Below are 23,847 nucleotides of genomic sequence, written 5' to 3' on the forward strand. Positions count from 1 at the left end.
TAATAATAACCAAATGTAGTTTCGTTTGTGCACTCTGGTCATGTAAACAGCACTTTGAGATGTGCATCTCAATCAGGGTTTTACTGCTAAAGTAAAAAGTCCATGTTATCACCAGTCTGTTACTGTCTTGTCTTGAAGTTTGGATGCACAGACACACTCACGCAGTCTGATCCTCTGATTGATTCATTTTATTGATCGTGTGTGTGTGTGTGTGTGTGTGTGTGTGTGTGTGTGTGTGTGTGCGCATGCAGGAAAGCCCAGCAGCCTCACAGATAAAGCAAACAGCGATTTTGAAACACTTTTTTTATTGATACACTGTTGAACATTAACTTATTTGTACTTCCATCCTGTTCAGGGTCGTCTGTCCCAGCATGCATCATTTCCCAGCAGATGATGATACCTGCACAGGTGTTATGAATAACATTAGTGATGGTTCCACGTTATTAAATGTCCATTAAACCACGATCATGTGAACAGCAGAACCCTGAACTAAGTCAAACTAAACTCAAACTAAAACTGTGAAATTTCTGCTTTGATTGAGTTCATTTGTTTAACCAACATCAGTCCTAATCAGAAATATGAAATATACATTCATTTTCAGAATTTTAACCCTGAAGATGCCAGGTTTTTGTCATGATGCCACTATGGAAAAAAAAAAAAAAAAAAACCTTTTGTACTTTTTTTTTTTTTTTTTTTTTTTTAACTTTTCCCTTGTTTTAAAAAAAAATCTATTTGGGTTAACACAAATATGCAAATCTGAGCGTCGAATTGACCTGATCGGCACTTTTCTTTCCTATAGAGGAAAACAAAAGCAGCCACTTTTGGCTCAGACTGTGCCGCCCAAATATTTGGCTTTCTGCGGTTACTGGAATATGGGTTTTCCCCTCCCCCGACTCTGTACGAGGCAGTACAGTACAAGAGTTAACTAAATCAATTTGTGTTCACATGTTTGTGTGTTTTGTGTCCACATTGGCGAGACGAGCTAATGATTGATTGGTGACATCATCAGTGGACAGAGGACATATCAGTCACGTCGCTCCCTGACAGATAATAACTGTCTTTCTGTCTGAATCTGCTGCCATTTATTCCCTCTCAAATATTTGTTATTATTTTTGTAAGACGCTGAATTGTGGAGGAACCCAGAAAGTTTGAGTTTTTAGGATGAAGTCAGCTGGAGTTTCTCTGTTTTTGTTTTTTCTTGTTGTCATTCACGTTGAAACGGTAAGTTAACTCACGCTGTCTTTTACTCTTGTTTTTTTTAAGATGTTCAAAAGTCTTCTTATATATTTGTACTTTTATGTGTTTTTATCACTTGTATTAAGTTGAATTTCCAACCATGTGTTGATGTTCCTGAACCCTTTGATACCTGAGCAAATTGGCTTGATTTGGCGACAAGCAATTTAACAAAAAATGGACCAAAACAGCAAGAAATGGAGCGGTGTTTAGCTCACCCGCCGAGGCCTTCGCAGCGGCCGGGGTTCGATTCCAGTCTGTGGCCGTTTGCTGTGTAACCATCCTGTGTCACAAAACTATAGTTATTATTTTTTTATTTAAAACTATGTTACAGGAAAAAAATACAAAAAGCTTCACAATTTTTCTTGTTTGTTTTTGTTTTGCTTTTCTTTTTCTTTTTTAAATTTTTTTTTTCATTCTTTTTTTATTGCTTATTGTCTGGGAATCTTCTAATATCTTAATTATATTCTCAATACATTTTACCAATAAATAAACTAATAATCTTCCAAGTGTTTGTTTCATTTCTTAAGTTATTCATTGTTTTCCTCTCTTGTTTTTGAAAGCATTCAAGCTTGTTCGCTCAGGTTTCAAAGGGTTAACAAGCAACAAGTACTTTCAGAGATAAAAACTTGTGTATCGTCTGCGTAAAAGTTTATCTGGGCAAAGCCAGAGCCAAAGATGAAGCTCGTAATCATATTCTGCTCCTTTGAGTGTGTTGTATTTTTTCAGCTCTTGCAGTATTCAGGTCATTGGCATCAACCACCGATAGAGCAGACGCCGCAGTTCCCAGAGATCCACCCGCTCCCACCGAACCACGAAACCCCATCTCTCTCAAAGATCCCAAAAACCACACCGATCCCAAAAACCACACCGATCCCAAAAATCACACCGATCTCAACAATCCCAACAATCACAGATATCCTACAGTTACCTTCCCCAACCCCTCTGATTTCCAACCCCGCCCTGACAACGCCAGAGTCACCTGAGAGAGACGAGTTTTTGGGATCAGCTGAGTGTCTGGAAAAGAAGTAAGTGTGTTTTATTTGTCTTTGCCTTTTTACATTCTTAAATTCATCTTGATTGAGTCGGAAGTCTTTACTGCGCTAATTTATAACCGGTTTAAGCTGCAGTGCACAAAGACTATAGGCTGGTCATTCACTCTCAAATTACACAAATTAAAATACGCCTAATGGAACATCAATTAAAAAAAACCCAGAACTCTCATTTACGCCAACAAAAAAAAAAAGTTTTTATGCTTGAAGTGGTATTTTCAGGCAATATTTGCCATATTTTTTTGCTTTGATAGCTCATATGATGCTAAGGCTATGCACTTGTTTGCAGTCTTGTTCTCGTGCAACTTATTTGCAAATTATTTTCTAAATCAACTAATTTCTTGCAATTTGTCTGACATTTCTGGCCAGGTTGCTCACTGTCTTTTCTCCAGTGTTTTTTTTTTTTTCCAAAAATCAAACCATTTTTTTCAGGGTTTAAATGGTTAAAGTTGTTTTTTTCAACAATGGTCTGGTCAGTTCCTCATAAGTTGCTCATTGCTTTCTTCCAATGTTTTTAAAAGAAATAAAGCCAGTTTGTTCAAGTTTCAGAGGGTTAAGTCTTACTGCCACTTGAGTTCGATCAATTTTTGTAGCTCATTGTAATAATCTGTGTATCTACCGTTGAACATTTATCAGGTACACTCGTGAGTCATGTGACCTGGTGTTTTGTCTTCCGTGGGAGCGTTGCATCAGCGGACAATGCTCCTGTAAAGTCCCCTACATGTGTCCCGCCGAGAACGCGGCCGCCGTCTGTGGGCGGGACAGTCGAAGGTACCGCTCCTTCTGCCAGGTAGGTCATGTAAACAAACAAACAAAAAAAACACAAAAAATGAAGTATGTTGAGTGTCCTCCTCCTCAGTGTGTGAGTGTAGCTGCTGACAGTCTGGGATATGTCAGTGTGTGAGTGTAGCTGCTGACAGTCTGGGATATGTCAGTGTGTGAGTGTAGCTGCTGACAGTCTGGGATATGTCAGTGTGTGAGTGTTATCACAACAGGAAGAAGACAAGAGACGAAAATAAACTGAACAGCTGCTGATTCCAAAAGTGCAACACTTTCAAAAAAGTGATTTATTTTTGGGAATGAAAAAAAAAAAAGGCAAAATTTTTCATTTATTTGACACAATATTAATCTGTTTTTTAGGTGATGGCCGTCTCGTGTCGGACCAAGAGACCCGTCATGTCCCACTTCGGGGAACTTTGTGACGGTTCGCTCTCACGGACACATTCAGTTTCTTATAATATTTTAAGTATCACTGTTACACCTCGAGTTCACGTCACGTTAATTTCTGTCTCTCCACAGCGAGTTACCCAAAGTTCAGCAGTTCCATCGACCCAGAGACCAGAGTTATCCGAGTCTTCGTTCCTGACGGGAGCTCCGACGAAGGCGAGGAGCTGCTGGTGTGTAAGAAGATGTGGAACATGGCGGCGGCTAACGTGGCATGCAAGGAGCACGGGAGTCCACTGTGAGAGGAGACCTCTTTTTACTTTAATGCAGAGATACTCAGCTTTGTTTGGGGGCCACTTTTACAAAATGACAGGAGGCCAGGGGCCACTCAAAGGATTTATAACGATCTGAGGATTTTAGGACATTTTAGATATCTAGGGTATTTTAGATTTCTGGGATTTATTGGATGTTATTAGGATTTTAGGTAATTACTTGGATTGGAGGACATCTCTTGAATTTTAGGACGTTTCTGGGACTTAAGGATGTTTCTAGGATTTTAGGACTTTTCTGGGAGGTTTCTGGGATTTGGGAATATTTTCCAGATGATTTTAAGTCATTACTAGAATTTTGGGATGTTTATGGGATTTGGGGAAATTTTTCAGATTTTAGGACATTTCTTTCTAGGACTTCACAATTTTTTGGGATTTTTGGAGAGGACACTAAGGTCTTAGCAAGGACCTCTGTCGGGGGGGGGGGGTGTTTTTAGGGGACTTTTTTATGAACCAGTATGAATCACTTTACATGGTTACATGTATACAGCTTTAACTCGTGTTTGTATTTTGCATACTTTAATCATGAATAAGAACAGTCTGAAACGTTGACCGTAAGTTTATTATTCCTGCGAAGCGACATCAGTAAAACAAGCACCGACAGTTTGACTCGTGTTTGGCCTCCAGCGGAGCGGCGACGGCTGGCCTTGTGCCGTATTATTCCCTGCCGACCGGCTACGGCGAAAAGCGGCTGCCGAGAAGCTGTGTGAGCGTCCGCTGTCAGGGTTACGAAACTTCTCTGGCTGAGTGTGAAATCTACGTGAAGCACAGGATCGGCCGCAGGATGGTCGCTACGGCAACCTGTTACGAGGCTTCGCGAGCACCAAAAGGTTAGTACGTACCGATTCTGCGTCAGTTTAAAATCCTACAATAATTTCTGTTTTTACAGTTTTTTGGCTTTAAAAAATGGTGCATTTTGGGCAACTTTTATTTTATTTTGGCAGGCCTGCAGGTTTGGAGGCAGGTTTTCTTTTTAAAAAAACATCAAAATAGAGCTTTTTGATCCAGAATGAGGTCTAAAATGAGTCCTCAAATCCTGGAAACGCCTCTTTGTGTCAACATCCTGCTCTCTAACTAAATCTTTTTTTTTTAGTAAATCTTTTTTTACTTCACCTGCTTTTTTCTCGTCTTTGTGTTTCAGAGGAAGAGTGCGGCTTCACCTGTGCAAACACAAAGTGTGTGTTTCTAAACCAGACCTGCGACGGAGTCGACGACTGTGGCGACCGCAGTGACGAGATGTGCTGCGAAAGTACACAAAACACACACACACACACACACACACACACACACACACACACACACACGTGAGTTTAACGAATTTGACATCTGAATTGTCTTTCACATCGAAACATTGTGTTTTATAGGCTGCAGGGGCAGCGCTTTCCGCTGTAAGACAGGTGTGTGTGTCCACCAGGAGGCGCTCGGGGACGGACAGATCGACTGTCTGGATGGCGAGGACGAAGCCTTCAAACCTCGGACAAACAACAGTTAGACACACACACACACACACACACACACACACACACATTAAAATCAGATCAAAAGATCACATTTTGGGAAAACAGCGCATCAGCAGCTGTTAGCTGTGTCTCTGTAACCGAGATTACAACCACTTTTCTCAGCTTTAACCCTTTGAAACCTGATTTTTTTTCAGCACTTTTGTTGTTTTGCACGGTTGTTGTTGTTGTTTTTTTTTTTCCTTTTGTTGTTTTTTTAATTTTCTTGCATCTTTTCATTAATGTACTTTTTATTGTTTTTTAAATTCGCAGACAAGCAGACGCATCAAAGACTATGAGTATAAAATGATTTAATAACTATAAAAACTTCTAATTAACCCTTTGAAACCTGGGCCAATTGGTCGTCGTTCTTTTACAAATATGGGAGAGGACTAAAATTAACAAAAGAGGAAATGACCCCAAAATGATCAAGAAATGAGTGAAAAGTATTACAGTGATTATTTAAAATTTAGTAATAAATAAATAAATACTTAAAAAATAAGTTTAAAAAAACCAACAGCAACAAGGAAATAACCTGTTAAAACGCTCCGTCGGTTGCTGTGTGTTTCTGGTTTGTTATCGTCGGACTTTGAAGTGGGAAGCTGCTGGTGGATTCAGACAGTTTCCCAGCATCTGTGTGACTTTCTGAGTGTTTGTAGTAATTTGAACATATTTCTGCTCTCCGCAGAGCCAGAGGCGTCGCGGCAACTCCACGAAAACTCAGGTGAACTGAAGCCGAAACAGCAGCTGGCTCAGCCTTTCACTGTGGTGACGATAATAATGTTTTTTTCTTCTTTATTTCAGTGTACAGCTCTCCAAAACAAGGTATGTGGCCGGGATGGTGACACTTACAGAATATCAGTAATAGTGGTGCACTTAATGGCCAAAAGTATGTGGACATGTGCTACCAACATTTGGATTTCCTGAATGAAACCAGAAAAACTGCAAAAGGAGCAAATTAATGAAAAGGGTTTGGGAATTACAGCCATCGCCCACGGCTGTCCAGTTACTTGATTTAAGTTATGGTCTGGATTTAAGGACAGTTCCTGGATTTTTGGACATTTGCAGGATTTTGGACATTTCTTGGATACTATGACCTTTTTAGGATTTAAGATGTTTAAAGGATTTTAGGATGTTTTTAAGTGTATTTCCAGGATTTTCAGACATTTCTTGGGTACCTGGATGTTTTATGGATTTTAAGATATTTGAATGGTGTTTCTAGGATTAAAGGACATTTCCCAGATTTTAGGACATTTCCAGGATTTTAGGACATTTCTTGGATTCTAGGATGCTTTTTTATGTATTTTAAGATGTTAGACATTCCCAGGATTTCAGAACATTTCTAAGATTTTATAGCATTTCTAGGATCTGAGGACATTTTTAGGATTCAAGGAAGTTTTTTGGATGAATCCCAGGATTTTAAGACATTTCCAGGACTCAAACATCTGTGTGCATGTGTGTGCAGAAATGGACAAGGACAGAGAGTATCTGGAGTCCAAGCTGTACTGCGGGATTCCCAACGCCACCACAGTGGACGACGTGGAGGAGGACAAGCGGAAACAGGGCAAGAGGTTCAAGAGAGTGGTGGGAGGAGTCCCGGCGAACCCGGTCAGTCACGAACACGCTGGTCTGTTTTCCAAATTCTCCAGTTCATCTGTGTGAGCCTCTGTCGTCGGTACGCTGCCGCTGCGACGCAGAGCAGCTCAGCACGGCAACGACGGCTGTTTTCACTCATGATTTATCTTAAAGTGCAGAAAAAACATCATGTGGACGTGTTCATGAAAAATAACATTTTTAATAGTCTTAAAATGCATTTATTTATTGCTATTTATTCATATCCGGGAGATGCTGTGCTCTTAGTTTGTTGATTTTTGACTTTTCTTGTTGTTAAAAATGATTTCTTCGTCCTCTGCAGACTCAGATCCAGTGGCAGATCGCTCTGGAGGAGCGCAGAAAGATCGACTGTGGAGGCGCTTATATCGGAGGATGCTGGGTAATCACTGCTGCTCACTGTGTCAGGTGGGATGCTGCGTCTCTTCCTCAACGTCTGTTTGACTAATTTTAGCCTCCATTTCAAAGTAAAACATGGGAGATTAACCCCTTAGTGCCGCTTTGATATCACTCACTCACTGTGTGCACAAAACGCACTTTTCAAAATCTTTTCAAAAAAAGCTTTAAAAAATATTTTACAGAAATGTGATTTTCTACTTTCATTGAGTTTATTTTTAGCCAACATCAGTTCTAATAAATAACAAAAACTCATTCATTTTCAGAAATTTAACCCTTTAAATGCCAGGTTTCTGTCATGATGTCAAAACCTAAAAATGTCCCAGAATCCCAGAAACATGCACGTCTGTGGCTGCTGCGTTTGGCCCCAGTCAGAGAAAGCTGAGATTCCCTGCAGTAGATACAAATACAATATAGTGGTTGTTGTTAATATAGTAATTTGTTTTTTAAATTCAGCAATTGTTTAAAAATGATTTGTTATGTGTTTATTTTTTTTATATTATTATTATTATATTATTATTATTATTATTATTTCCAACAGTATATAAAGTAGTTAAAATGAGGATTTGAATTCTTTTTTTATTTTCATATTTATTAGTGGTCGTGCCATCCTGCTTTGAATTTAAGACATTTTAACGTCATTAACAATCGTAGTACTAAAAGTTTTGGCCGTTGTATTGTCTTGACTCTGTGTGTGTGTGTGTGTGTGTGTGTGTGTGTGTGTGTGTGTGTGTGTGTGTGTGTGTGTTCACCAGGCCGAACCCGTCTGCGTTCAGGGTCAAGTTTTCTCTCTGGAGGAAGACTCGCGCTCAGAACACGACGGACATCATTCCTGTTCATGAGATCCACATCCACCCAAAGTATTCGTCTCTGTGAACTTTGACCCTAAAACACGCAAACGTGAGCTAAAAGGTTTCAGAAAATCACGTGTTTTTTTGTCGAACATCCTTCAGGTACAACGCCCACACCTACGAGAACGACATCGCTCTGGTGGAGCTGAAGAAGCTCCCGTTTGAGGAGAAGTGTATGGAGGAGAACCCGGCCGTCAGCGCCGTCTGCGTCCCCTGGTCCACCCACCTCTTCCAGCCCAACCACACCTGCAGCATCTCGGGGTGGGGCCGCACCAAAGGTACGAGCCTCGCCAACCGGCGCTTTAGTGACGCCAGTGATTTTTATTTTTAGGTTTTTTAAGCTTGTTTTTTTTTTTGTTTTTAAATCTGCTTGTTGTTTGTTTTTAACTGTTTTTATTTTCTTTCTTTACTGTGTTTTTTCATAAATTTTTGTCCAATATTTTTATTTAATTTATTTTATTTTTTTAATTAACTGTTGATTTTGTTTTTCTTTTCAGATTTTTTCCTTTTTACTTTAAAACTTTTTGGCAATTGATTTGATTTTTTTTGTTTTGTTCATTCAAGATTAATTTATTGATTTATTTTTAATTTGTCAACTTTCTTTTCTATTAAATATTTTGTTGAATTTTTTTGTGTTTTTTTTAATTTTTTTTTTTCTCTAAAACTTTTTTTAGCTTTTTGTTTTTCTTTTAAATGGTGAATAAAAACATGGCGATTTCTTGTGGATTTTTTTTTCTTTTTAAATTCTTGGGGATTTTTTAAAATTTTCTTTTTTAATGTTATCGATCTTTTGGGTGATTTTTAAAAGCAAAAGACATTCCAAACCCAAGAGCCTGCCAAAATAAATGAATAAAAGAATAATTACGTCAGTGACGTCACTGTGTGTTGACAGAGGGCAGGTCGGCTCAGGTGCTGCTGTGGGCCAACGTTTCCCTCATCGCCGACTGTCAGAGATTCTACAAAGATCGCTTCAAACCGGGCATGATGTGTGCAGGTGGGCGTGTTCATGACACACACACACACACACACACACACACACACACACACACACACACGCTGCTTTATAGACGTGCAGGTGGTAATGTGTGTGTGTGCAGGTGATCTGGACGGCAGTGTGGACTCCTGTCAGGGGGACAGCGGGGGTCCGCTGGTCTGTGAGGATGAACTGGGTGTTTCATACCTGTGGGGCATCGTCAGCTGGGGAGAGAGGTGTGGGGCGCCAGGATTCCCCGGAGTTTATACACAGGTAACACACACACACACACACACACACACACACACACACACACACACACACACGTATATACACCCAGGCCCAAATAAAGGCCTGTCTCAATTGGAGGTTGATCTGGTTACCATGCAGTTCATAATTATCATAAATATATATTCAGAATTATTAAAAAATTAATATTTAATAATTTTATTTTTTTTATATTATGATTAATTTTATTATTTTTTTTTCATTTTTTCTTTCTATTTTTTGTCCTGTACTTGGGTCATTTTTTCTTTTGTTGCTCATTACCTTCTTTTCATGTTTTTTTTTTTTTAAAAGGTCAACTTGCTTCTTGTTTTTGTAAAATAAAAGCATCTCCCACATAGATGCCTGTCAATGAGTTCAGTAAATAATATAATATAATATAATATAATATAATATAATATAATATAATATAATATAATATAATATAATACATAAAAAAATACACATACTTAGGTACATAGGGGAAAGTACTTAAAATACATATTTATGTCGGTAAAAATATTCACAAAATATATATGGTATAGAAAAAAACATGTATACTAATAATAATAAAAAGAATATACTAATATCTATAGGTAGAAATGTATATACTATAAAAACAGGAAGGTATATCCTCTGCATATGAGCAAAGATAAAATATGTATTTTCAGAAGTAAAGAAATCATACAGTACATAGAAAACACATATTTAAAGTCAGCTGACCACCATGTTTTAAAGGGTTTTATTATTAAAATGATTTTTGACTCTCTGACAGGTCGCTCACTACTTTGAGTGGATCAGAACTCACACAGGTTGGCCTGCCGTCACCAAATTCAACTCCTGATCTCACACACACACACACACACACACACACACACACACACACACACACACACACACACACACACCTTGTTAAGAGGCAAGCTATTTTTCATGTTTGAAAAATCAAATTCTTTAAATTTGTTCACTGATTTTATTAAAATGTCATTCTGTGTCCAATGAAATCTATTTTCCTGTTTCTGGAAAATAAAATACTAACGTGTTTATAGCTAATCTGTTTCCACAACTGTCAATAAATAAAATGTTTTTTTTATAAATGAATTAAAAAAAATTCTAAATGAATTAAAACATGTTTTTGCAGTTTTGTTCACTAAGAAAATACTAATTTGCACATTTTCCTACTTTGTACTTTAATACTGCAACTGCATAAAACATTTTCCCTCAGAATTATTAAAGTTTAATCTCATATCTTGAAACGTAATATTTCTGGTGTAATATAGATATTCAAAAATAAAACATAAACATGTTCTTAGGTGTAGAATGTGTCAACAAAAATATCTAAACTTAAACTTGAAAACCAGAACTGACATCAGTATTTCCTGAGCTGCATTCAGACAACTTTCACAAGAATTTAACCCTTTGAATGCTGAACAAACAGGTTTAATTATCTTCAGAAACATGGAAGAAAGATGGCAATTAACAAATTTAAAAAAAAAAAAAAAAAAAAATGTTAAAAAGGCGACAAAATTTAATTCATTTTAAAAATAGTAGAGAAAGAGAGAGGATAGAATATTAAAAAATATTTAAAATCCATGCTTTTGGAAGAAATTGAGCTGATTGTTCAGGTTTTAAAGTGTTAATATACTTTTAAAAAATAATTTTTGTACATGACAAATACCAAGAGATGCTGCAGAGACGCAGGATAAGAACTTAGAAAATGTAGTTGATATTTTACTGTCTTTCATTGAGACAACTGACAGAAGCATGGGTAAAAAAAAAACATATTTAGAAACAATACGTGCAAAAATGTGCAAACAAGACATTTAATGTCACAACAACAGAACAAAGTCAAATTTCAGGTGTCTCTCTGAGGCTGATCCACCTGCCGAATCACACCCCTCAGACTCCTCAGATCACTCTCCACCTGAAAAATAAAAACATAATTTATGATTAATGAGTTTGATTTAATTAATTACAAATGATAAAATATTAAATAGATGAAAAATACAATTGGTTTGATTTATTCTGAAAATAATGCAGTGAGCATTTGGCTAGAAATGTCCAGCAAATTGCAAAAAAAAACAATTTTTTTTTTTTTTTTAAAATGTAAAAGTAAAAGACAAGAAAATGATCTGAAAACTAAGTTTAAGTTTTTAAACACCTCTTGTTAAAATGCCCTCATAAAAAAATGTATCCAGTTTGCCTAAGTTTCAAAGGGTTAAGGTTGAGCTAGGGACTTTGTAATGCATCATGCTGACAAGGGTCCTCACAAAGATAGAAGTACATGAATATATGTGTGTTCATCACCTTGGCCAGCTCGTCTTTGAGCTCGTTGTATTTTTGAACGTCGAATTTCTGTCCATATGCTCTCTGGTGGAAGAAGTGAAGGAACTGACGATCTCTTGCCTTCGTATACATGAAATCCTGCACAAATGTGCACACACACACACACACACACACACACGGTTACTACACACTCCCTGAGCTGAGAGCAGATTCTTACAGAGGGCTCTTACCTGTCTGGTGAGGATGTAGTAGGCGAAGAAGATCATGCTGGTGGTGCAGGAGATGAAGTAGGTGACTGGTTCCATGACGTCCCACGCAAACACATACCTGACCACACACACGTAAAAATAAAAAATTAAAAAAACATGAATACGGGACACCTGAGTGTGTGTGTGTGTGTGTGTGCAAACCGACCAGTCCCCAGAAGGAAATGTTGGCTTATGTTTTCATATGAATCATATCCACAAAATGATGTAGAAAATGTGCAAAAAACAGGTTTTGTAAGCCAAATCATGATTTGGCTTGATCACGTTTCCTAACGGTAATCAAGTCATTTTTGTGCCTTAACTTACTGACACATTGACCAAAGCAAAAAAAAAAAAAACGTAAAAAAAATAAAAAATGTAAAAATGTACTTTATCCATGGCTTGTAGAAATGTTCAGGCATGTTTTGAAAGGTGCCTACTTAATAAAATTTATTATCATTATTTATTTAGTTTTTTATTTTTATTCTGTTTATTTATTTTGAATATTTATTATTTTGTTATTTATTCTTATTATTTATCAGTTTATTAGGTTGGCTCATTACCAGGAGGTAACCCAGGAATCCTCCCTGCAGGGACAGGTAGGCAAGCCCCGCCCACCCCAGTATGGACGCTCGTTTGTCCGCCGCCTGCGCTATCTTCACTTTTGCCTGTACACACACACACACACACACACACACACACACACACACACACACACACACAACACACAAAGCACGTAGCTGTATTGAGCACAAGAGGAATTTAGCTCCTTAACACTTACAACATTTATTTATTAAAATTTCTTTCAAATAAAGTGGAAAAACGTGTTGCCCAGTTTGAATTTTACTAATAATCAACGTAAAACACAAGTTTTAAGTGCTGGCAGTACTTGTAGTCCGGTGTTTGTGGTATTTGTACCTGCTGGAGCGGCTGCAGCTGCTCTCTCAGCTGCTCCTGTCTGATCAGCAGCTGGTTGTGTTTGAGGAGCTGCTGCTGAGGAAGACTCAGAGCCGAGTGCAGAAGGCGGACCACGTACTTCATATCGTCCACGCCCAGCACGTGCTCGTGAGACGACTCTGAAGGACACGCGTTTGGACGAATAGCATTAAAAGACACTTTAATTGTCCCTCCTGTCTGGTTCTCATCAGAAACATCAGCTGTTCTTCCTGAAGATCGCTGTCTTCACACTCAGTTTCGACCTCGCTGTCTCAAAATCTCCTTAACTGACTCGAACTTATAACAGAAAACATTTGACCACCTACGATTTTTTTAAAAGTTATACATATATTTTTAAAAAAAAACAGATATTAATATATATTTATTTTACACCAAATTAGCTCTGAAAACTAAAGCTAGCTTTATCTAACTAACGAATGACTTTTTCTGTGGTTGTACCTTGTCCAAGCGAGGAAACGCTGTGTGTGACGTCGTTGATGACCAGCTGAAAATCTTTATTTAAAACCGTTTCCATGAAAGTGGCTGAAGAGATTCTCTGCCCATCTAAAGGAAAAAAAGGCTTCATGGATTCGTTCCTGTTGCTATCGTTAAATACACGCACAGATGGCAATGAGCAACTTAAGAAGTAATGAACAAATTTCATGTGAGTGTTACCTCCGTTTAGCAGCGTGGCGAAGTGCACCCCGGGGTCCTTCGCCTTGATGTCTCGCAGCAGGTCGCCGACTGTGGTCAACATGGGCGTCAGAGTGAAACGACACTGCCGACCCGTGGGGAGACGCAGAGAGAGGACCGGCCGACCGAGGCTGTAACGGACAAATACATCTGACAGAGAGACAGAGACAGAGACAGAGAGACAGAGACAGAGACAAAGACAGAGACAGAGACAGAGACAAAGACAGAGAGACAGAGACAGAGAGACAGAGACAGAGACAGAGACAGAGACAGAGAGACAGAGACAGAGACAGAGACAAAGACAGAGACAGAGACAAAGACAGAGACAGAGAGACAGAGACAGAGAGACAGAGACAGAGACAAAGACAGAGACAGAGAGACAGAGACAGAGACAAAGACAAAGACAGAGAGACAGACAGAGACAGAGACAGAGACAGAGAGACAGAGACAGAGACAGAGACAAAGACAGAGACAGAGACAAAGACAGAGACAGAGACAGAGAGACAGAGACAAAGACAAAGACAGAGACAGAGACAGAGACAAAGACAAAGACAGAGAGACAGAAGGTTTAATAACGACACGTAAGAAATCGACGCACAAATAATTAATATCCAGCATTTTCTATTCTTTGTCTAGTTTTTCATTTATTTGTCAAAATATGTTCGGTTGGTCGATGAAGACTTTATTTTGATACTAACAATCAAATCTCAGTGTTTCATCGGCGCTCTATCGTTTTCTACGGTTAGAAAACAGTTAATACTTAGTTTTATATCCTGTATGCAGACGATACAGTGGCGTACCCCTGTGCTCCCACCTGCTCAGCTGGAACATAACGTTCCGATAACAGAACGTTTCCTGGAAGTTTCTGGAATGTTACAGGAGAACTGTTTTGACTGTAATGTTCACAGAGCATCCCGAGGATTATTATCCATTTAAAGAACGTTTATGCAACGTTTTATTTAATTTATTTAATAATAATAATTAATAATTTAATTTAACAAACATTCTCTGCAACATTACGGGAATGTTTGACATAAGTCTCTGTAACGCTGAACTTTCTGAATGCAACGTACTGAGAGTGCTGTACAAACGTTGTCTCGTGCGCAGGTTACAGAATAAAGATGTAGCTGTGGTGAGTTTAAGGTTCACCTTTGGATGGAGGTCGACTGCTGAAACTGGAGACGACACACGAGGACCAGACCGGACTGGCCTGAGAGGGAAAACAAGTTTTTATATTTGCATATTTTTTCTACAAACCATAAACCTTTCAGTCATAAAAAGACGACACACCCCTCTGTTTTTATTCATGTGAGACACACAGTCAAGTTTTTTTAAACCTCACCAAACCTTAAAACGCTCATTTTGATCATTTTCCAGATAAAAAAAGGTGTGGCCGCAGAAACAATGCAGCTGAGAAAGAGAGAAAAGCTGAGAGACGCAGACAGAGAGCTGGAGGACAGAGACAGACATGAGACAGGTATGTGGTGTACAGCTGCATGTCACAACAGAGTACTTCTGTCTCACACTGTAAAGAAATACTACTGACAAAAGATTTTTAAAATCAGCAAGCAAAAATTTAAGGAGAAAAAAACTCCTGACATTTTTTAAAGAAAATGTGCGTTTCAAACCCACAGGCCTGTATATTTGGAAGGCATGTTTTGTTTAAAAAACAAAAAATTAGGGTTAAACGCTGACCCAAAAATTTTGAAAGAGTAAAACTCACCAAAAAAATCAAAGGGAGAGAAATTACCAAAAATATATATTTTTTTTTACAGAAAACATAAGTTTTCTTATAAAAAAAAAAAAAACAATCAGCTAAAATAAATATAAAAAAAAGCAAAAAACATTTAGAGAATAAAAATCACCAAATGCTTTTAAAAATCACCAAACATTTTGTAGATTTTTTGTTCCCCTAAAATTTCAAACCTGTGGCCCAGTTTTTCTTTAAAAATCAGCTTTAAAATAAATACAAAATACAGCCATTTAAAGTTGTATTCCCATTTAACATTTAAAAAAATCCGTCCCCAGCGTTTCAAGAATACTTGACTAAATTTTGTTTAAATGATCTAAAACCCTAGAAACACCCCTGATTGTTGCAGTACTAGAGGTACTACTAGAGTAAGATGCAAAATATCGTGTTAGTAGTAACAGTACACGCTCAGCAGATTTTTGACTCATTTGCAGAAATGTTAGAGGCTGATTTAGTTAAACTGTAGATGTGTGAACAAACATAAAGATTTTCAGACCGTTAGTTGTGAGGAAAATGATCATTTCTGCAGCAGATATCGAAGTTAAGAATCTTTATGAACTTTCAGTCTCTCCGTGTTAAAATGAGTCGCAGATGTCTGGAAACTTGAACTCACCGTGAAGACTTTTTGGGGCCGAGAGCAGCAGAGTCCAAACCTGCGGAGAGATCTGGACACAGACATGGTGAGCTGCTGAGCCCAAAGACTGCAGATGTGAAGCTTTTGCTTTGAGGCAGAAATGTTCCTGCGAGTACAAACAGGTTTGATGGCAGGCTGAACGTGGAGGTTAACCCTTTCCTGACTCACTCAGAGCTCACTGAAAAACTGTTTGTTCTTTGGCAGGAAGTGGTTCTCCACACAGGAAGTGACCAAATCAAACCAACAAGTCGTAAAGTGTCTCCCAACAGGAAACTAAAGGACAAAAAAACTAAAAACAAAAATGCTTCCCACTTCATTCACAAATGATAAATGAAACATCTATTTATGCTGAACACTTGACTTTAAAAAGCACTAAATCATTTTACTTCCTCTGCTCATTTCCCCCGGTGACATCCGTGTGTTTTTCACTCAAAACTCTGAAATAAATTGTTTCGCCCATGGATGTATAAAGAGAACTGGACGCAGAAATTAGATTTCTACACTCAAATCTGTTATTGTGATTTAGAGAGAGTCATTAACACTGATTGATTTTGCTTGGAATCAAAAGTTGGATTAAAAATAATGTAACAACTTAAGCAAATATTATTTAAAATAAAGCAGAAATATTTAAAAAATGCGTTTGATAAATAAGTGGCACAGCATAATATTAATTAATTTAAATGATTTATTTTAAATCCCCCCCAAAAACACAAAAAAAAAGCTTTTTGTTGTTGTATTTTTTATCTTGGGTATGTTTTCTTTAAAAAAACTGTGATTATTTTGTTTCATACAGAGGTCTGGGCTATGCCGCAAATATCTTCAAATGCTCGAAACAATCCCCTGATTTTAACTAACTTCAAATTATTCTTGAAATATGCTTTACTTCATTGCATGTTAAGCTTTATTTGTCAAATCAAATTTTCGAGTTTTACATTTTGTTCCAAAAGTAAGAAAAACCTTAAAAATTCCTTTAACCTTTCTAACAGCCCTAATAACGAAAGAAACTGATTTTTATTCTCAAGAAAATGTCATGTGAGTCACTTCACATGTTTAGGTCATCATAAAAAAAACAACAAAAAAACCCAATAATTTCCTATTAGCCCGCAGACCTTTGCAGAGCAGTCAAAGATTTATCTTAAGAGGTGCTCACAAAATAATTAACTTAAAATGTTTTGAAAAATGGAAGCCTAATTTAAGCAGTGAATAAATAGTTCATGTATTTTTTACGTGAATATGTCAAATAAACCGATAAAATACCATATTTATTTAAATAAATTGTCAATGAAAGACATTAAATACGTCTCAAAGTTTTGTTGAAACAAATTCATATACATCTTCAAAAGACGTGTCTGGCTTTTATTGTGAGATTTTTCTTTTATGAATAAAATATATACGGATAATAATAAAGGACAAAATAATAGGACAAACAGAAAAGTGCAGTAACAGTGCATATAGATCTAGAACAAAACCATAAAATAATCATAACATGATGTATTTTCATTAAGATGTTTTCACTATCAATTTTACTGTATTTGTTAAAATGACAAAAACAGAATTGCCTAAATACTTAAACATGACAAGAAAAGTCACAAAAGTTTACCACATCTACAATCACAGTATATATTCTATAATTTATTGCACTTCAGTTTAGTGTTGAAGAGTTCAAAGGTAAAAGGTGCTTGGAGCAATGCTGCGATTCTTTATGAGCCCTCTGGATTTTCGACTTCTTTGCTTTCCATAGAACTATTGATGGGATGTTCTTCCTTTTCAGTCAACGTTTCCGGAAACTGAGACAAAAAAAGAGATGCTCAGATGTCATAAAAATTTCTATTTAAATGTGTTTTAGAAAAAAAACCATCCCTTTCTTGCTTTGGTTGATGAAAACATAAGTTCAGTTTTTGCCACGGACCCACAGAGCTACGCTGTGCACTATGACTTCAACAACACATTTTTTTTAGATTGTATTTATTTAAAATTTTGCAAATAGGCTGCATTAAAACTTTGCTATAATAGCAAAAAGCCATTCCTGTTTGAAGCGGACTAATGGAAATTTCTCTAGTTTTGGGACATTTTTTTTATTTTAGCACGTTTTTGGCCATATCTAAAATTTTAGAACATTTCTAGAATTTTACGACATTTCTTAGATTTCGGGAAATATCAAGGATTTCTGACATTTCCCAAATTTTAGGACATTTTGAGAATTTTAGAACATTTTTAGGATTTTAAAACATTTCTAGGATTTTAGGATGTTTCTCAGATTTTAGGACATTTCCAGGATTTTAGGATATTTCTTGGACTTAATCACCTTTCAAGGATTTTCTGACATTTTCAGGATTTCACAACATTTCTAGGATTTTTACAACATTTTTAGGATTTTAAGACATAACTGGGAATTGTAGCAAATTTTTAAGATTTTGGGTCGTTTCTTGAATTTTATAACATTTCACAAAAATTTTTTGAACGTTTCTAAGAATAAATGCTCTAAGAATGAATTTCTCAGATTTTTCATAGTGAAGAAAGCTTAAAACAAGCTGATTCTCATGCAAGTTCTAGAAGTCAAATTACCTGTTTTCTGTGATTTCTGAGCATATTAATGGACAAAAATTTGTTAATCTAAAAATATGTCTCTCTCTATATGTCTCAGACAAGGAGAAATACTCACCTTTCAAAACTTTCAGCTGCATTCAATGTTCACGTCAACCTTTAGGGAAGAAGAACAAAGTCAATACAAACACATAATCACAGGCTTCTCTGTGTGATTGGCTCAGTGGCCCACCTGTGGCTCGATTAAATAATAGTTTCAGCATCACCCTAGTACAAGTTCAGCCACACAGGTGCATGGAAGGGCAGAGAGGTTTGCTCTCACTGCCTCAGGCCTTCCATGTAGGCACAAGGAAGGGCAGAGAGGTGCTTTCTCACCTTTGAGGCTTTACACGTAAACACATGGAAGGGCAGAGATGTGCTCTTGTATTTCCACATAGGCACAAGGAAGGGCAGAGTGTACCCAGAACAGAGTCATACTTCCGAATATCACATTGAAAATTTAAACAAAGTTTTCTTTGACTCAAACAGTCCTGTGCGAACTATATTTTTCTCTATATGCATGTTGACTGACCTCAGAGTCTCCAATCTCCATTGTTGACTTTGTTGTCCAGCAGACAGCAGCCTCACTCCGGACTCCTGCAGCCTGTTATCAGTCAGGTCCAGCTCTCTCAGATGGGATGGGTTGGACTTCAGAGCCGAGGCCAAGAAACTGCAACTGAAGTCTGACAAGCTGCAGAAACTCAGTCTGAACAAAAAACAAAACATGTAGTTAAAGGCAACAGTCTTACAAAATATTTTCAACATTTTGAAGAACAGAATAGAATACGTCTTACCTTAGAGTCTCCAGTCTACAGCTTGGACTCTCTAGTCCAGCACACAGAAACTCCACTCCAGAGTCCTTTATCCCGTTATAACTCAGGTCCAGCACTTTCAGATGGGAAGTGTTGGACTTTAAAACTGAGGCCAGAGAAGCACAACTGATCTCTGACAACCTGCAATACCTCAAACTAATTAAAGAAAAAAAAGCAAAAACAACACATTTTAATACAGACTGTTTTTGTGTTTTGCTAATTTTATCACAAACTACACAATTGTTAAAATGTAGAAATTGTAAACATCTGTTTATTTGTATTTTAGCTATTGATGCACCTTTGCAACTTTAAGCATTTACAATTACATAAAAAGCACATTTTGAGTTTTTTTGGCCTTAGTGAAGTTATAAGCTGACTAATTAAAGCTTGTAAACAAACACTAATTAGGAAGTGTAGTTTCCTTTGCTGCAGAATACAAAGTAAAAGAGCAGCTCCTGTTTGGTTTATAAAATTAAGTGTGTAACAGTGCAATAAGCTTGATTTTTGTTTACAGTTTTCTAAAATATTAATTTCAGGACAGAACTGAACACTGACTGACCTCAGAGTCTCCAGTCTACAATGTGGACTCTCCAGTCCAGCATACAGCAGCTTTGCTCCTGAATCGTATAATTTGTTGTTACTCAGGTCCAGATCTCTCAGCCGGGAGGCTTTCGATTTCAGGACCGAGGCCAGAGAAGCACAGCTGATCTCTGACAGCCAGCAGCCACTTAATCTGAATGAAAACCAAAGAGTAAAGTGTGAAGCCAACGAGACTGGAAAAGCCAAACAGACACGACACAAAACAAAATTTTTCTTAAAAAATCATTTTTTTTGGATAAAATACAATAATATCCTCAAAAAAAAAAAAAACGCTGGAAAAGCCGAGCTCAGCCACGTAGAGAGGTATGTCCTCTGTCTTGAACATTATCAAGACATAGGGAAAAATGTGCAGGTTGTTGGGTGATGAACTCTTTTCAAAGAAAAAAAGAAAGTTTAAAAAAATAACGTCAAAAACCTTCAAAGAAAAAAGACAAAACAATCTAAATGAAAAACAAATTCCTAAACATTTAACATCATCATCAAATATTAACGTCAACCCAAAAAATCTAAAGAATAGAAAAATACAAAAAGTATGTCTTGAAATGTCTTCTGCTGATTCAGCACCTCTTGCTACAATATACCGTGACGCAGATGACTAAGAAGCTTCACATTTGTATTCAAACATAACACTGAATAGACACATATAATGTCTGACCTGAGCGTCTCCAGTCTGCAGTTATGACTCCTGAGTCCACCTGAAAGCAGCTCGACTCCTGAATCCTGCAGTTTGCTGTCGCTCAGGTCCAGATCTCTCAGATTGGACGGGTTGGACTTCAGCGCCGAGGCCAAGACTTCACAGTGCCTCTCAAAAAGTTGATAACAGGAAATTCTGCAGATTTGAAGGAGAATGAGTGATTATTAAACCAAAGCTGAGAGTCCGAGCGCACCAGTTTTTATCAGTATGTGGGACTAATAACATTGTTATAATTTGTAAAGCAGCAGTTTTTAAAACCATCCTGGTGGTTTTGAGTCCTTATTCAGGACGACTGAGACCTAGAAAATCAGACAATATATGAAAGAAATATTTTTTCAAAGGAAAATAAAGAATTCCCCAATTTTATTTCATTTTTATTTCATTTATTTTCATTTGCAAGTAAACATGCTTTTCAAACCTCAGACCTCAGTTGGGGGTTCGGAAGACACCCCCATCTGAGGTCTGCACTGAGTCCCCAATGCCGTCAAATCCTAGACGGTCCTTCCTGGACTTACCGAGCCATCCTGCAGTTCCTGACAGCCGGGATCAGTCGATGTCGCCCCTCCTCTGACGTCCTAAACGTCCTCATGTCCAGCTCCTCCAGGACGTCCTCTGATGTCTTCAGCATGAAGGCCAAAGCTGAGCAGTGGATCTCAGACAGTTTCTTCTCCGATCTGTCCTCAGACTTCAGGTACTTTTGGATCTCCTGATGCACCGAGCGGTCGTTTAGCTCCCACAGACAGTGGAAGATGTTCATGCTTCTGTCGGGCGACATGTCGAAGGTGCTGATCTCCTTCAGGTTGTGGATCACTTTCTGGATGCTTTCGGCGCTGCTCTTCGTCTGACCCAAGACTCCTCGTAAGAGTCTCTGGTTGGACTCGAGCGAAAGGCCGTGCAGGAAGCGGACAAACAGATCCAGGTGGCCATTTTGGCTTTTCAGGGATTTATCCATGGCTTTGCTCAGGAAGACGTCCAAAGATGGGTCACAGCTGCGATATCGACCCCACTCTTTCCCCAAAAACGCCTCCAGAGTCTCGCTGTCTCCGTTTGTGTGACAATGAAAAATATAAACGGCGGCCAGAAACTCCTGAACACTCAGATGGACGAAGCAGAACACTGATCTCTGGAAGATCACGCTCTCTCTCCGAAAAATCTCCGTGCAGACTCCCGAATACACCGACGCCTCCGTGATGTCGAGCCCGCAACGCTCCAGGTCTTCTCTGTAGAACATGATGTTTCCGTTCTGCAGATGTTCAAACGCCAGCCTCCCCAGCTTCAGAAAAACCTCCTTATCAGCCTCCGTCAGCTCCTGCGGACTCGCCTCTGAGTACTTCTGCTTCTTCCTCTTCATCTGAACATACAGGAAGTGGGCGTACAGGTCGGTCAGGGTCTTGGGCAGCTCTCCTCTCTGCTCTGTGGTCAACATGTGGTCCAGAACTGTAGCCGTGATCCAGCAGAAGACTGGGATCAGACACATGATGTGGAGGCTCCTGGATGTCTTGATGTGTGAGATGATTCTGCTGGACAGCTCTTCATCGCCGACTCTCCTCCTGAAGTACTCCTCCTTCTGGGCGTCGGTGAAGCCTCGTACTTCTGTTACCCTGTCAACACGTGCAGGAGGGATCTGATTGGCTGCGGCGGGTCGGGAAGTGATCCAGACCAGAGCCGAGGGCAGCAGATTCCCCTCGATGAGGTTTGTCAGCAGCAGGTTGACTGATGACGTCTGTGTGACATCAGATACGACCTCACTGTTGTTGAAATCCAGAGAAAGTCTGCTTTCGTCCAGGCCGTCAAAGATGAACAAAACGTTACAGACGGCGAGCTCCTCTGCTGTGACCTTCTGTAATGTTGGATGGAAAACATGGAGCAGCGAGAGGAGACTGAACCGCTCATCTCTGATCAAGTTCAGCTCCCTGAACGAAAGCAGAACCACCAGACTGACATCCTGGTTCTCCAAACCCTCGGCCCAGTCCAGAGTGAACTTCTGCACCGTGAAGGTTTTTCCGATGCCAGCGACGCCGTTCGTCAGAACGACTCTGATGCGTTTCTGTTGGTCAGGTAAGGCTTTAAAGACGTCGTGGCACTTGATCAGAGTTACATGGAGGGTCTTCTTGGACGCCGTCTCAAGCTGTCTCACCTCATGTTGGGTATTAACGTCTTCGCTCTGTCCCTCTGTGATGTAGAGCTCGGTGTAGATCCTGTTCAGGAGGGTTTCACTTCCTCTTTCACTCGTTCCTTCAGTCACACGTTCACATCTGCTCCTCAGGTCGATCTTATGTTCGTCTAAAACCTCCTGCAGACCTTCAATCCACAAGGAAGAAACACAATTATTTTTAAGGCTTCATAAATAAACTTTTGTTCAGTATCAGAAAAATTACCTCACCCATGAATTTTTTTTTTCTCATAACATTACGAGTTTCTTCTCAAAGTCTCAAAAAAATATATTTTTCCTTAATGTGCCTGAAAACTTCGTCGTAACCCACAAAATGATCATTTGTTTATCGATTACTTTCCTGTCTAAATGTGACGAATCAGTAAAACGAGATTCTTGCTTTAGGCAAAGCACATTTATGACTTTTTAAAACTTTCTTAACATTAAAAAAAGTCAGAATTTCATTGCAATTTCATTAGATTTTTTCCAGATCATTTCCTTCTTATTAACTTTTGATAACTGTGTTTTACCTCCTGCAGAGCCGGTCGGACTGGGCGTCTGGGGTCCAGATGTTCCTCCTGGTGAACCAGACTGGTCCCAGTTCGAGGTGAACCAGTCTGTACAGTCCCGTCTCTGCAGCTCCTCCTCAGCATTACAGCACTGATTCCTCCTCCTGCAGAAACATGAACGCAAACGTGAAGGTGAGAAAAATACAATAAAACACAGAAACATGTTTCTGCGTCGACTCGAACAGGAAATTACAAAACAGAAAAAAGGCATCGGACCATTTCCTTTAAACTGGAATCCAGTTTCTTTGTAACTGTTGATCATTTTTCCTGCTCTTGTTCCTGATGTGAAACCAGTTTTTATTGTTTTCAGAGTTTCTTCCAGTAAAACCAGTAAATCAAACAGTGTGAGACAATTCTGGCTGTGATAAATGGTGTAATTCTCATAATTTTTATTTTGGTGAGTCTGCAGGTTAGGAGGACATACCTTCTTTAAAAATTTCACAACAAAAAAAAAAAAAAAATGAGAAAAAAAGTAAATTTCTTTAAAGGCCCCAAAAACAGACATAAAAGTAATAGAGAACAGG

At 38.4% G+C, this 23,847-nt stretch overlaps 3 protein-coding genes across 3 annotated transcripts in view; 1 reads left to right on the forward strand and 2 right to left on the reverse strand.

Moving 5' to 3' along the window:
- Positions 1 to 1,036: 1,036 nt before the first annotated feature.
- On the forward strand, positions 1,037 to 10,236 carry LOC121962086 (complement factor I-like). The gene is made up of 17 exons (XM_042512280.1): positions 1,037 to 1,221; positions 1,963 to 2,261; positions 2,922 to 3,075; positions 3,426 to 3,489; positions 3,585 to 3,747; positions 4,406 to 4,608; positions 4,920 to 5,027; positions 5,143 to 5,265; positions 5,963 to 5,998; positions 6,079 to 6,099; positions 6,740 to 6,882; positions 7,190 to 7,293; positions 8,037 to 8,141; positions 8,235 to 8,410; positions 9,025 to 9,126; positions 9,230 to 9,378; positions 10,145 to 10,236. Exons 1-17 carry the CDS (start codon positions 1,162 to 1,164, stop codon positions 10,211 to 10,213), a joined length of 2,079 nt encoding a protein of 692 aa, XP_042368214.1. The 5' UTR covers positions 1,037 to 1,161; the 3' UTR covers positions 10,214 to 10,236.
- Positions 10,237 to 11,087: 851 nt separating this feature from the next.
- Positions 11,088 to 16,119, reverse strand: LOC121962503 (calcium uniporter regulatory subunit MCUb, mitochondrial-like). Its single transcript, XM_042512761.1, has 9 exons — positions 15,893 to 16,119; positions 14,679 to 14,739; positions 13,512 to 13,679; positions 13,296 to 13,400; positions 12,819 to 12,976; positions 12,464 to 12,568; positions 11,886 to 12,098; positions 11,677 to 11,793; positions 11,088 to 11,293 (listed from the first exon to the last, which is right to left on the reverse strand). The coding sequence occupies exons 1-9, from the start codon at positions 15,956 to 15,958 to the stop codon at positions 11,225 to 11,227; spliced, it is 1,062 nt and encodes a 353-aa protein (XP_042368695.1). The 5' UTR covers positions 15,959 to 16,119; the 3' UTR covers positions 11,088 to 11,224.
- Positions 16,120 to 17,248: 1,129 nt separating this feature from the next.
- Positions 17,249 to 23,847, reverse strand: part of LOC121962504 (NLR family CARD domain-containing protein 3-like) — a 7,392-nt gene continuing 793 nt past the window's right edge. The window contains exons 2-9 of the mRNA XM_042512763.1: positions 23,285 to 23,427; positions 21,118 to 22,903; positions 20,564 to 20,737; positions 19,868 to 20,041; positions 19,291 to 19,464; positions 19,029 to 19,202; positions 18,576 to 18,614; positions 17,249 to 17,700 (exon numbers count right to left, since the gene is read on the reverse strand). Of these exons, the coding sequence (XP_042368697.1) occupies positions 18,605 to 18,614; positions 19,029 to 19,202; positions 19,291 to 19,464; positions 19,868 to 20,041; positions 20,564 to 20,737; positions 21,118 to 22,903; positions 23,285 to 23,427 (2,635 nt within the window). The 3' untranslated portion in view covers positions 17,249 to 17,700; positions 18,576 to 18,604. The remainder of the gene's footprint in view (positions 17,701 to 18,575; positions 18,615 to 19,028; positions 19,203 to 19,290; positions 19,465 to 19,867; positions 20,042 to 20,563; positions 20,738 to 21,117; positions 22,904 to 23,284; positions 23,428 to 23,847) is intronic.

This window comes from Plectropomus leopardus, chromosome 23, assembly GCF_008729295.1.
Source record: "Plectropomus leopardus isolate mb chromosome 23, YSFRI_Pleo_2.0, whole genome shotgun sequence".
NCBI classification, from domain to species: Eukaryota; Metazoa; Chordata; class Actinopteri; order Perciformes; family Serranidae; genus Plectropomus; species Plectropomus leopardus.

What these genes read in the sequence shown, in the direction of transcription:
- LOC121962086 (XM_042512280.1), top strand. Translation starts at nt 1,162, where the DNA reads ATGAAGTCAGCTGGAGTTTCTCTGTTTTTGTTTTTTCTTGTTGTCATT. An exon ending in GAGATCCACATCCACCCAAA is followed by an intron (nt 8,142 to 8,234) that starts GTATTCGTCTCT and finishes AACATCCTTCAG; the next exon opens with GTACAACGCCCACACCTACG. An exon ending in GGGGTGGGGCCGCACCAAAG is followed by an intron (nt 8,411 to 9,024) that starts GTACGAGCCTCG and finishes GTGTGTTGACAG; the next exon opens with AGGGCAGGTCGGCTCAGGTG.
- LOC121962503 (XM_042512761.1), bottom strand. Translation starts at nt 15,958, where the DNA reads ATGTCTGTGTCCAGATCTCTCCGCAGGTTTGGACTCTGCTGCTCTCGG. An exon ending in CGTTTCCTCGCTTGGACAAG is followed by an intron (nt 12,977 to 13,295) that starts GTACAACCACAG and finishes CGTGTCCTTCAG; the next exon opens with AGTCGTCTCACGAGCACGTG. An exon ending in TCAAAGACGAGCTGGCCAAG is followed by an intron (nt 11,294 to 11,676) that starts GTGATGAACACA and finishes TTTATTTTTCAG; the next exon opens with GTGGAGAGTGATCTGAGGAG.